At 39.9% G+C, this 14,216-nt stretch overlaps 2 protein-coding genes across 2 annotated transcripts; one reads left to right on the forward strand and one right to left on the reverse strand.

The window, feature by feature from the left end:
- The first annotated feature begins 6,230 nt into the window (after positions 1 to 6,230).
- Positions 6,231 to 8,568, forward strand: LOC127357519 (interleukin-6). The gene is made up of 5 exons (XM_051389749.1): positions 6,231 to 6,402; positions 6,486 to 6,685; positions 6,812 to 6,907; positions 7,014 to 7,163; positions 7,867 to 8,568. Exons 1-5 carry the CDS (start codon positions 6,387 to 6,389, stop codon positions 8,104 to 8,106), a joined length of 702 nt encoding a protein of 233 aa, XP_051245709.1. The 5' UTR covers positions 6,231 to 6,386; the 3' UTR covers positions 8,107 to 8,568.
- Positions 8,569 to 9,335: 767 nt separating this feature from the next.
- On the reverse strand, positions 9,336 to 12,826 carry tomm7 (translocase of outer mitochondrial membrane 7 homolog (yeast)). Its single transcript, XM_051389750.1, has 3 exons — positions 12,652 to 12,826; positions 10,817 to 10,865; positions 9,336 to 9,749 (listed from the first exon to the last, which is right to left on the reverse strand). The coding sequence occupies exons 1-3, from the start codon at positions 12,752 to 12,754 to the stop codon at positions 9,734 to 9,736; spliced, it is 168 nt and encodes a 55-aa protein (XP_051245710.1). The 5' UTR covers positions 12,755 to 12,826; the 3' UTR covers positions 9,336 to 9,733.
- Between the last annotated feature and the right edge of the window lie 1,390 nt (positions 12,827 to 14,216).

Consider the following 14,216-nt stretch of genomic DNA (forward strand, 5'->3'; position numbering starts at 1 on the left):
TTACACAGCGACTGTTCTGAGGAGAGCCCGGCATGCTCTCCTGTTTAGCCTCATGTGTGCCAGAAGGAGAACTAAACACAATTACCGAGAACCCAAACCAATCAGCCCCCTTTTTTTCAGATCATCATTCAGATAGCTGCCTTCTGGAAGCTGGTTTTCAAAGGGACTTCAGTTTGGAGTTAGTGTGCAGCACATGATTAATAACTTCAATAGCTCTACAGTAAATCTGGAAAAAGCAGCAAAATATGTATTTAGACTTAAAGCACCAGCAGCCACCTGAAAGTGAAAAGGGGAAATAAGGAAAATACTCAGTGTTTGCTGAATTGCTGAAGAAGCAAAAGAAGAGAAGGGGACGTTTGGGCTTTCTTGTGCATAGTCTGGAGGATGATAAAATATGCTGCTCTGCGGTCCCCCGGGGACCACGGAGACCGGCCACTGACACACACGCACACATGCAGACCGCGTCACATATGCACACACAGCAAAATCAAATAAACCTGATTGTACGGCATTTGAATGAATGAGCCCTACATAGTGGTGCACATACAGTACTATACAGTACAGCAGGGTTACATGATGATGCACAGAGAGAAGAATGGATTATAGGGGGAGGGGATGTGGAGTAAAGGAGGAGATGGGGGGGGAAAGAAAGAGCGAGGGGAACAAGGGGGCCGAAGCAGGGAGAGTGAGATAGTAAACCAATTACCATAGGACTGGAGAAAGCCTTTCATCCCAAAACTGTCACCACACACGCAAATATACACTTCTATCTGCCTCTCTCCTGCATACAAATACAGGAGCCACACACACACACACACACACACATGGTCAGACGCATCTCTCTTTATCACTCACTCACACACATATATTCAGAGCCCTCTTCAAACAAATGCACTCTTGATTAAATATTGAGGAGTGCCTGTGGCGAACTGAGCGAAGATACAATTCCTCTCGTCTCTCATGGAGCTCCCCGCCTGTGGAAAAAGGAGCAGGAAGAAGTGCCAAAGGAAAGGAGAGAGAGAGAGAGAAGAAGAGGCAAGAACACAGTGGCCTGAGAAATAGGCACAAAGGGAAGGGGAGGATGAAGAGGAGAGGAGAGAGAGCGGAGGACGGGAGGACGGACGGGGAAAGGAATGAGAAACCAGCTGGGCAGCGATGAAAAGACAGGAAAGGAGAAACTGAGAGGAGACAAGAAGACGGAGCAGAATCAGAAGGGAATGAAAAGTGAGGGCTGCCATATTGAAATGAATTAGAAACACAATATGACAGTTAAGGTCATGTATCAAAGAACGGAAGCAAGGCTGGCACTATGAAAGAGCTGTGCACTTCCAGGTAGCTGCACTGCCTTTTAGTGCATGATAGACGTTATATAAATACTTTTTTACCAATGTTGGTTAGTTGGTCGGTCCACACTAAAACATCTCAACAACTAATGAGTGGGCTGCCATGATATTTTGTACAAACACAGTATTTCCTTTTTGATTTGAGAAACTAATAAATTTGGTGCTCACTGGACTTTTCATTAACGGCATCAAGTCAAAATTTCCATTTGTTCAATACTTGGTTGGTTTTTGACTAAATAACTGTAGTGTTTGTAGTAATTAGCTAAATTTAGCATGCAAACACACTAAACTAAGATGGTGAATATTTCAAGCATTATACCTTCTAAACATCACCTTTTAGCTCAAATCCCCCACTGTGCCCAAGTACACCCTCACAGAGCTGCTAGCGTGACTGTAGACTAGTTTAACTCAATCTGGATACAGGGTCAGTTTACGCCTCCATAACGCTGATATGAACATTTTAGCGAATGAAGTCAAAAGTGATATGAACACTTGCTGCACTACAACAAAGGAGACTCCCAACATATGCGGTAGAAACTTTTAATGGACTTCAGGGTGATGCTGATCCATTCCTGCTGAGACAATTAAAAAGCCATTAGATGATAAATACTTCATACACTCCGCAGTAATTCATATAGTTCAAAAACACGCTTCCATGTCCACGCAGGCCCTCAAGCAATTTCTGTTTAGTGTGAGGGTCATATATTATTGCTGTGGTGCGTGGGCAAAGCACAGAACAGTCCTTTCCATACTGTTGCTTCAGGATGTCACAGAGCACTGAATCTCATCCTAGGTGATGCGTGATTGCCATCTAGCAGTTACAATGGTGAACTGCAGACTGAAGTCAGTGTCACAGCCTTTATTCCAACCTCTTCAGCCATAACAATGTTCAGTGCGAACCACAGGCGTTGCACAATTCAGGAGATTTTAAGATCAGCCACTGTAGTGCACGAGAGAAGACCTGGGGTAAGGTGGGAGTAGAGAGCTTAGAGAGAGGACAGCAGTCACATAGTGCATACTGAGGTTTTTATCTGAAAAGGTACCTTGAAGGAGCACATTCTGAGCACAGAAAACAAAAAAAAGGACTGTTTTGGTGCTTGGGGAAATGTTAATGAAACACTTTGGGTGGTACTAAACTGGATGTTCATAGTACAACGTAGCACAAAAAGTGAACTGAAATTTCCCCAACTTCGAGTATCATTATTGATAATGAAAGAGGATCTGACGGATTTAGAAACTTCCATTTAATTAAGATGGGAATGTCTTTGAGGTGATTTGTGGTTAAAGGGAAAGATCAAGTGGAACCCTACCCTTTACTTTACAGGGCAGCCTGTAGGATCCAGGTAATATATCATATAACTGATGTAAACAAATCTAACGAACAAGTGAAGATTTATGCTTCCTGCTATTCGCGTGCAGGCACACAAACCCTGGTGGAGGGTTGGAGAGTTCAACCGTTTACCCATTCGACCCCTCCCTTTCATAGGAACTTCTGTAAAAGCATGAGAGAAATAAAAAAACACAAACAGCAAAGCAAGAGGAAGCCAGCTGGCAGTGAACTGATATAAATATGCTGAATAACGTTTCTAAGGAGGTACATCTGTCCGTGGAGTTTGCAGTCTACAGTTCATGGGTATTTATCATGTATTATTGATGCATATGTAATTGTATTTTCTATGGAGGTTCTGTGCATGATGCCTTTGCGTACATGAACGTACATTAATTTTCTTATTGTAGGGAAATAAATAAACAGGTCATTTATCTGGTTGCTGCAATAACAGAAGGCGATATATTTCCTCATATGACTTAATGTGCTTACTACTTATTACCCTCTGTCTATTGATTGTGGTGTTTTCATTGAAATATATGTATTTATTTATATAGGTTTATGCACATGCATTTTTTATTGTCAGGGAGTAAATAAATTGGTTATCTATCTCGTTGCAACAAGAGCAGAATATGATTTCTTGTTATGACTTCCTAATTTTTTCTTACTAATTTGATTTATTTTGATGTCTTGATTATCTGTATCAGCTGGTTGTTGATCACCATCAGGTTCTTTCTGTTTAATCGGGGTCACACCCACAAATGTCTCCCTGAGGAAAGCCTCCTGCTCGGTGGGGTTTAAAGTGTTTATATATGATGGGAGTGTCCCTGCATGCAGCCGCCTGCCTCCACCGGGAGACTCTCCAGGTTTGGGCCCTTTGATCCTAGGATCAACTTTTTCTACTAAAGACACTGTACTGTCGTTGGTACACTGTTGAAAATACTGTATGCAGGGTGTTCTTTGTTCATTTTGTGACTAAATACTGAAACTGTTCTCTTAAAGATCTTAGCTTCACAGAGTTTACTGGCCCTAAGATGATATGATCATTTCAGGTCTGCCTGAAAATCACAGCAACCAGAAGTTACAATAGAGTACAAAGTTGCAGTATAAGTGTTCATTCATATTTTAGAAAGAATAAATGTTGTATTTTAAGAATGTATTAAGTTAATTTTCAATAGAAGAGTCACGGTTTGTCTGTGGTTGTGGTAGGCTATAAATTACTATGGTCATCAAAGCAAAAAAGAAGAAATGAGAGCCTGCTTACAGCTCATTCTGAGCACAATATTCACAAATAAATATAATTCATGAATGTGCTTCAATAAATTAAAAGTTCAGGACTGTAATTAATGTATAAGTCCAAACTTTGCAAGTCTGCAAATTAAACTGAAAGTGCGTCTTGATCCCTCCTGCGGGGAGAGGAGACTGTCCAGATTGGCACTTCCCATTAACGTCAGATGCTGCCAAATGACCACTGAGCTATTCTGAAGTCTAAAATTGTCCACCAAAAGTACTGAAACACTCCCTGATCAAAAGTGGACACAAACCCATTCTTACAACATCCTCCATAGCGCAGATCCAAGATCAGCTTATATACAGGCTTTTTTTTGACCCAATTTTGGAGTTCTCCAGGTTGATTCCCCATGGGTAATGCCAACAGACAGAGGGAAAGTTATTTAACAAAAATAGCAGGGGGAATTATAAAGAATGAGCTATTTTGATTACATTATGATAACAGCATCTCACGGAGCCTTTGGAGTAAAGCACTAATGACAACATATGCTGCAATGTTGAGTTGAAGGTAGTAGAGGAAAAGTGTCATATCCCAAGTTTCTCAGAATTATGACGCACAGCAGAATATCCTGAAGGCTGCATTGCAAAAGTTTTTGCATGCTTACATATGTCATATTCTTGCATTTTAACACTAGAAAGATCAAAATACCAATCTTACACCCTTGATGGAAACCAGAAATACTCCTACTGAAAATGGAAGAAACAGGGAAAGAATCCAAACTATTGTGAGCGCTCAATAAACTGAATCACAGTTGAAGTATCACAGCAGGGAGAGCATTCCTGGAAAGGGAGCGAGATAAAAGATTTGTTCAGGGTATGTAGATCAGCACAATGAGCCATGACCCCTTGTTAACACCAAGACTTTAATGTGTCTCAATATCCTCGTGCTTCCTTTCCTCCTCTTTTTCTTGGTAACTCAGATGGCAAAATATGATCAATTATATTTTGACTAGCATTTACTTTTTCACTTTCACTAGTAAAAAGGGGAGAATGCACAGATTAGAGGTCATTTAACTTAACAAACGTGAAAATGAAAACAGTGGAAATGTAAAGTACTTTTAACTTAGACTAGGTTAAACATACAATCCAGAGAAAAAGAATAAGAATAATTATAAATTATATCTTATAATAATAATAATTATTTGATTTTGGTGGCCGCCAAGGGGTCTCAAGACCCCACTTTGAAAAACACTGGGCTAGTATATTACTGTATACACAGATCCATATCAGCACACTGCCACACTCAGATGTCAGGTTGGGGAAAGCAGGTGTGCTAATAAATGTGAATGTGGAAGAACTCAGAAATTACAAACTGTAAATATTATTGGATTCTTTCAAATACTTTGTAGTGGCAAGGTCAAGCATATAAGCCACTGTTACTTACTTGGAAATAGTCTCTAAACCATATTTGGACCACCACCATCAGACTGAAGGACCCTAACTGGTGATAAAGAGGACACATAAAGTTGACCATATTTCGGACTACTATCAGTTAATCGTTTTTGACATATCCAAATATTATATGTGCAAAGTAAGTCTTAAAATAATCTCCAATATAGCTCTTACAGGCTGTGTCACATCACGAACACCCGGAAGGTCAAAGATCAAAATCATACATGGGGGGGGGAAGTAGTTTCATGACTGATATTGGAACAGGAACATGACACACAAGCATCAGAGTGAGGAAACAACAAGAAAGTCACTGATTGCGTGCATTAATTAAACTTAATTGTAGAAACATTTTCCTTCGATACATGCGATGGTAAAAATATCTTACATTACACAAGTGTTTGTGCTAATATTGGGAAGGAAAGTCTTGTGTAAATACTCCAGAGAGTTGACAGGGACAGGTGACTGATCCCTCTGTGCCTAATTAAAATTACAATTAAAAAAAACACCCTAAATGTAACTTCTCGTCACCGGATATCGTTTGTTCATTTCACCTACTGATTTTTTTTTACCATCACAGCCATTGGGATGCTGCTATGCAAATGTATGGTTGTGAGTGTATTTTCCCTTTAAATTATTTGGCTGAAAATATCATAGGGATTTTTTTTCTTCTTACAATTATGTATGTGCGGTCTGTTTATATTTGTATATTGGGGGTCCGGGTGGTGGTGTGGTGTTTTATTATTCTTTCAGTTATTTAAATCATTACTTTAACTGTTGAGAAAATACTTTTATGTTAGATTTTAAAGATGGACACTCCTCTCATCTCCATCAAACCATGAACTACCGACGGATCCCGGACCGAATGCTTTACGCAAACTTTTAATTCCGTGCCTGTCTCAGAGAGGTATTGGAAAATCCTTCCGGTCTGAAGAATATAAAATGACAGCCCATTGCAAAGACAAGGCAACTTCCAGCCGGCCCAGACAACCCCCAGCATCAGTGGAAACTCAACCAGTTCTTCCCAGCAGCGCAACATGCCCTCGAAACTCAGTAAGTCATTTGCAGCTTCTGGTTGCACACGTTTCCGGCGTTTCTTCCTCTTTTCATCCATTTCATCCTTCCCCGCCGCACAGACGCGTACTTGCTCTCTGCGCTGATGGTGGCCGCCACGCTGCAGTGCGCTCCCGGGGCTCCGGTTGCGGACGCGCCCACCGACAGTCCGGCAGGTGACAGCTCAGGTGAGGAGGGCGAGAGCGCCAATGACGCACCGAGAGGGGACTGGGAGGGAGACTGGGAAGATGCCATTGCAGTGACAAAGCGTCATCAGAAGGAGGTAAGGGCCTTTATCTTCCAGGGATCTGACATGACTCCTTATAACATAGTATGACTATGCGTAAAGTAAAAATGCACTCTGATCTCCATCATTTTTTTCTTCCTTTTATGATCTCCTCTCTATCAGTTTGAAGATGAGTTCCACATTGAGGTGCAAGCGTATGAGCTGGAGACGCACAATACTCCCTCACTTCCAAAAACATGCCCTGAGAAGTCCAGCAAGGTGTGGTGTCTCCTCCTTTTCTCTCACCCTCTTTAAGGCTGATTAAAGGAGAAACTGTGTGATGGGGTTCATGTGACAGTGATTTTCTTTTCTCTCCTCCATCCAGGAGGCTTGTCTCCGCTGCTTGGCCCAGGGCCTGCTCACTTACACAGCTCTTCTCAAGCATGTGGAGAAGGAGTCCCCCAGCTCGATCCGCTCAGAGGGCCAGAGTTTCAGGAGTCTTCTCCTTAAACTGACCAGCGGTATCAAAAATAAGGTTGGTTTGAAATCCTGCATACTTGTCTTTAGGGCTAAACACTGGGGGAATATACTATTCATTTTTTAAAGCATTTTATAGCTGTGTCAATGCACTGTGGGGATCCTTTGTATTAGGTCTGCCATTGTCTTTATGTAATTGCTTTTTATCTTGATCTGACTGAGTTTTCATCATATTTGTTATATCCAGAGGTAAAAAAAACTTCACCAAAGTAAAAGCAGCAATACCAAACTGTAAAAATACTCCATTATGAGTAAAAGTCCTGCCTCCTGTTAAGTGTTACATTATTCATATGAAAGGATTGGATTATTGCTGATAACATTATACAGTTGTACTTTGCCAGGTGGATTTAAGTTGACCTACATTGTATACTGTTGGGTAGTTAAACAACAGCTGTGCGTCATATTTAACAAACTTCTCATGAGTTTTTGTATTAAATCTGTAAAGTGGTAACTATAGCTGGAAAATGAATGTCATTACAATGTTCTCTTCAAAAATGTAGTGGAGTGGAGGTGGCACAAAATGGAAATCACCCAAGTAAAGTACCACATGTACTTAGTTACATTCCACCACTGCTTATAGCTCATTTATTACATATCTAACTTTTAATTTTGGTGAAATGTCTTTTTTTTTTTAAAGTCTCGTTGTAAATGGAGTGTATAAGGTTTCTTTTAATGACAACCCTGTCACTTTTGTCCCACAGATGAGGCACAGTGAACACGTCAAAGCACTGACCAGCAGTCAGGAGGGGCAGCTGCTGAGGGACTTCGACAGCCCTGACCCTTTTCAAAGATTAATGACCACATTCAAAATCCTGTACAAGCTCCGCGACTTCCTCATCGATGGAATAAAAAATATCAGAAAAAAGACCATCGTGTGGCCAATGGGGGTACGGTACCAATACACTACCAATAATTACAAAAGTATCACAAATCAGTTATGAAGGAATATCTCAGGAAAACTGGGTGGTGTTAATTGTCTCAGGGCTTTAAATTGCCTGCTTTTACATAACTTATTTAATTTAATCTATTTATATTTGGTGAAAATTGTTATATATTGGTCATGGGAAAATCCATGGTTGTGGGTTTCTTGTACTAAAAATGCAATTTGTATTTGATAATGATTGGATTTTATTGTTGATTTATTTCTGGATGTAAGATTACTTGAGCATTATTGTGATATGAAAACCATATTTTTGTAGAATACATTTTATATTTACAGTACTGTTACAATAATGCGCTGTAATTACAATGCAATGCGCTGTAATAAATGGTACTATTGTCTGTAAGGAATATTCTGTACATATGCAGAAATAAAATAATTTGCATTGATAAGAAACAAGTTTCTTCATTCCAACACTTCTTACACGTGTCATATCGTCGCAGGGTTGTTTTTCCTACAAGCATTTGCATATTTATCTCTGAGTATGAGATTGGAAGATATGACAGAAAGATAAAACTAAAATGTGTTATTTTACATTGTGTGGAATTTCCAAACTCTGAGTTTTACTACATTACCTTAATTATTTTTTCAACCAGTTCTTAAAATCTGTAAAAATACTTTGTTACAAGTGCACTGAAAATGTAACTTAAGTATGCAAATATAATCAGGGAAATGTAGTTAAAGCAAAAGTACTCAATGCAGAAAAATGCTTCCTGTGACTGCAACATATCATTAGATTATTACTAATTATTAAAGTAAAAGCAGGATTTTACTGTGGCTGGTTGAAGTGGAGCTCATTTTTAACTAGTCTTTGTTTCACCGAGAGCCCAAAGTGACACCGCCACAATGTTAGTTTCATCCAACCAACAGTGCGAAACTCAGAATGACTACATTATCAGCATAATTAATAAGCAGCAAATCTTCAAATTTGAGAAGCGAGAAGCATGATGAAAGGTTTTTTCCATGAAAAATTACTTTTTTTTTTCATCAGTTATTCGACTAATGGTTTCAGCTTTGTACTTTATACTGTTGGGTAGTTTGATTTATTAGTAAAAATACTGTATAAGCTCTTCATCTTGTGAAGTAACTAGTGACTAAAGCTGTACAACATTACCCTGTGAAATGTAGTGAAGTAGTAGAATAAAGTGGCATGAAAAGAAAAGACTCCAGTAACTTGAATAAATGTACTTAGTTACATTCCACCACTGCTGTTGGTAATCGAAACGAGAGTGACATTTCTGTGTGGATTTATTTGCAGAAATTGTACATTACAACTAAAAAGAGTAAAACATGGAATGAAGGATTTATCCAAACATTGCAGTCGCACACCCAAAAAAAAAAAAACCCAACAAAACCACCAGCAGATAGTCCAACCAAGACCACACGTTTTCAGGGACAGAGTCTTGATTCCAGCTTGTTAATACATACCGACGCCCTCCATACATGTACTGTAAATGTGGCCATGAACAGTATGGCCGCAGGTAGCATTCATCCATTACTTCTCGGACACAGTATGATTTATGAAAAGGAGAGTGAAACATCATGTCCATTTCCTGGATTTCCAAGGTCACGTGGGTCACATGGTCTCTATGAGATGAGGAGGGGGACTGGCTGCGTGAAGACGCTTCTTAGCCCCATAGCAAACTAGAGGAAAGAAAAATAAAGGTTCAACTAGAATCCCAAATTTCCACGGTTCACAATCACTGGGAAGTTTGTATTCATTTTTAATATGTGTATTTGTTTTTGTTTTTTAAAGGACCAGTGTGTGGGACTCAGTGGCATCTAGCGGTGCAGTTCTAGATAGAAACTATGTGGCTGCGAAAGGCCCAAAAAACGCTGTCCCTTCTAAATTTAGCATTATTACTACAGCTTACTGCAACTACAGCTAAAAATTGCAAACATCAACATAAATGTTTGCTGGGGATTTTACTGGTGTCAGAAGCTAAAACTGTTTAGGAAGAAAATGAAACTCATTTCTAAATTACATTTATCATTATGAAGATTTTTTCAGTATAAAGAAGGATGGAAACTTTAAATAAATTAAGGAGATATCCTGCAACATGTGACATACAGAGTATGAGCAGAAACTGGGGATTCTTGTAAGATATTTCCTGATGCACTTTATGATTCTACAAGTAGTTGAGACACAGATTGATGCTATTATAAGATTAACTGTATCTGTATGTCAGCAAGTGTAACACAGGGCTCTGGCTAATGAGTGAAAGCAGGATGATGATATCAGTGCTCTCCCTGCCTTTAGGTCCGAGATCTTTTCTACGGTTATTTCTTATCTTGTGTTTATTTGACAATTCAAATGGAGTCTTCTGTGTTGGGGATTTTGGGTAAAAGCAGAAAGTGCTGGGTGTCATTGCCAGAAAACACCGTGATAAGATGCTGCATGTTCATCAGAATAATTACCAATCCCAAATTATAATTACGAAAATAACCACCAAAATTTAACTGACATCGTTATGTCAAATAGAAATGATCCAGAACCCATTGAATGACACATTTTCCTTTCCTGACAGTTATTATAACAGCTTGTATGACTAGTTGAAAGTTAGGCCAACTATTCCACGACTAAAGGAAATACATGGATAGGTGTGAAAACTTATTTTTAGTGTTGCAGTTCACACCTTTATGTTTGCTGCTTCTGAAATCAGATCTATAATTCAACAGGAGGCACAAATCTCAAACCAGTATGTCTTTACCTCAATACTGTGGGTTCAGGCATTCCTGGATCTGCTCCTCGTTTGAAACCTGCAAATCAGAACCACAAACAAGAATTCAAACATACTGGTTTACGTCCAAGAACAAAAGGAGTATAGAAAATCTACTGGCAAATTATTATTTTTTTTATTACATTTGTGAAATGCATTTGCACTTAAATATGATACAGCAAAAAATCTCCCTCACCATTAGGTGTACCCTTTTGCCCCTTGAACTCTACCAATGGTTGCACTCCGCGTGATTATGGTTTGTCAGCATATTACCCCAGCTTGCTTAAACAGCATCATTGCACCAGAGTGCTCGCTCACATCGGCGTAGGCTTTGAAGAACCTCTTTTGGGTGAAATACAGTGAATGGGCCATTTGTGATTACAGTTGAAAAACAGTGCGTGAAACAGCTGACTCAGCACCTCCGCCTCACACTCACACACAGAAAGGAAAACACTGTGTATCGTTTCCCCAATTATATTTCTAGATCACATCACAGGTCATGATGCAACTGATTCTTAAGAAAAAGGCAAGATTACCAGTTTCCACTTACTCCTCCGTTTATCTAGGGTTGCAACTGAGCTTTCTTTATGCATCAATTGATCGTAAATAGAATATAAAATGTAAGGAAAAAAGAACAAATGCCCATCACCTATGTTTTCAGAGCCTGAGGTGTCCAACAAATGGTTAAAAAAAGCTGTAAAAGGAATTCATTTTAACATAAGGGAGAGTTAAAATCTTCTGGAAAACGTTCTTTTATGGATACATCGACTTTTACCGTTGATTAATAATCATTTAATTGACTAATTGTTTCAACGCCATCTCACATGTGCAGTGTAATTCAGATGGCGGTAACCCGAGAGCAACACATTTCATGTGCAATCTAAGAAAATTCTGCCCTTGAGAACCAAATGAGCAACAAGAGGGAAATGCATGTAAAAAAAGGGCTATAGAAGGTGAGTGAAATGAGAAGGGAGAAAGTATGACATGAGCATTGGTCTTTCCAAAATGCTGAAGTCAGAGAAGATTCACTCGTAGAGGGCACTCCCCACCGGCTATGAGGTCAGACATGCAAAAGTCTTAACTTCCCCAGGTTTGCTCCTAACCACATGTGAACTTCCCCATCTCTACTCCAAACTATAACCATGTTTAGTGCTCCACACATTACTAAAATAAAAAACTAAAATACATGCGGACATGTGCTGGACTTGAACACATGAACACATTTAAACTAACTACCTAGAAGGACTTTTTGCTGACATTGTTTTGATCAAAGCAGATGGCAGCTTGCACCGTCCTCAGTCCATTATTCAGAAACATCTGTCACATGCTGGTGTTAGGAAATAATGACATTAAAATAATAATAAACCAGATAAGGGTGACAGATTGCTTCTTAAGGAGATCAGGTTCATCAATTAATAAACTCATTTTACCACATTAATATAGGACTAGCCTACATCACCATTTATAATCGTACATGCACTACATGACTTCTCCTGAGGGGGGCAATTTAGAGTCTACAAGTTACCCCTATTAATGCTAAACCTGAATGCTACAGAACCAGCACACTCGTTGCTAATATATATAATAATAATAATAATAATATAATAATAACAACACTGGAACTACGTTAATTATTTCATACTGGGCACCAAACACTAGCTATATAAGTTCAAAGTTGAAGCTACATCACAGCCACCCCTTCCTACGTAACGTTAAGTCAGCTAGCTCATAGTTTAAGGCTAGCGTTGCTAAGCTAACTGGCTAACGTTAGCGAGGCATGTCTCCTCAGCCCGGCCGGGTTCCCCCCCTCCTGTTCGGATACTGACCGAGGTACAGCACGGTCGGGATGAACCCCCATCGGATGACAAACTGGCTGCACTGGAACAGCTGCTGCAGCCGCTGTTTGGTCTCTTTGCTCAGTTTAGCCATGTGTTTATCCCGGACAGCGACGATGCTGCTGCTGCTGCTGCTGACAAGGACAAGGTTAAGAGGAAGTGACGTCAAGGATCCAGCCGTTAGCCAACGTTGTACATCTGTCATAGGGCGCCATCTTGTGGACAGACGTGTAATTGCGCGTCCGCTACAGATGTGTGCCATAAAACGAAATACATTTCAGTACATTACTTATTAGGGACCTCGCAAGCGACCGCTGGAGGTCCCTATTGTTTTTGCTCGATTTCTTCTTCTTACCTATTATTATTATTTTTAGCCCCCATTGACTGCATTTTTGCCCCCCTGAACATAGACGAAAAGTCAATTTTATTTGGCAAAGTGATCAGGCCTGGTGAAAATGGGGATATTACATGCGTCGCTTTCGGGTCTGCCACTAGGTGGCGCTACTATCATAAAAAAACACTTATATCCACGCGTTCGGTGAATGGAGCTGAATCTCCCCATATAAGCCCCGCCCACTTCCGCCTACAATTTTTTTTTTCTAGAGCGCAAAATGTCCATAAACTACTTTTAAGTGTTCCTCCTACACGCTTTTTCCGATTCACACGAAACTTTTCACCTACCACCTGGGGACCGCCCTGGCAAAAAGGCTAATTTGAACATTTTTGAAATTTAAAAAAATAAGCACGCTATAAAATTCCAACTTCCTGTAGATTTTTCGTCAAAAAAGGAAGTGGACCATTTCTCCACATTGGTATGTCCGATTGACACCAAACTTGGGTCCATAGTTCAACATGTCTTCCTTAAGCATCGTGCACATTTTCAGGCCATTGCCACTAGGTGGCGCTCTTTAAAATAAAAGTCTATATCTCTACAACGGTATATGTGATTAAGATGAAACTTGGTATGATGCTTCCCCCGGCTCCATGAGGCTCCCTTAAAAAGGAAAAACAAAATACGCCACTAGGTGGCGCTCTTTTGGTATGGTAAATCACTGTGCGAATACCGTAATAGTTATTAATATGAAATTCACAGGGCACGTGTAGAGTAGTGCCTGAAGCTCACATACCAAAAATCGTGTTCGTCATGTGTGTAGCGCCCCCTACAGGATAAAAAAACAGAAGCCCTGGCGCCACGTTTCACCGATATGTACGAAACTCGGTAGGCACGTGTAACATGCCGGGACGTACAAAAAAGCCTCTTGGACCCATACCCCAAACCCCACAGGAAGTCGGCCATTTTCATTTTCATTTTCACTTTCAGCGAACTTTTCGCGTTTTATTTGAACGAACTCCTCCTAGGGAATTTATCAGATCTGCTTCAAAATTTGTGAGTACAGTCAAAAAATGGTGCCGATTAAAAGTTGTGCTATTTGTGCATGTACATTGAAGGGCGTGTCCGTGGCGTGGCATCAAAGTCAGCCATTTAGATTTTTTTGGTCATTTTCTGTGATTTTTCGCGTTGTATTTGAACGAACTCCTCCTAGGGAATTTATCGG

This window comes from Dicentrarchus labrax, unplaced genomic scaffold (genome assembly GCF_905237075.1).
Source record: "Dicentrarchus labrax unplaced genomic scaffold, dlabrax2021, whole genome shotgun sequence".
NCBI lineage: Eukaryota > Metazoa > Chordata > Actinopteri > Moronidae > Dicentrarchus > Dicentrarchus labrax.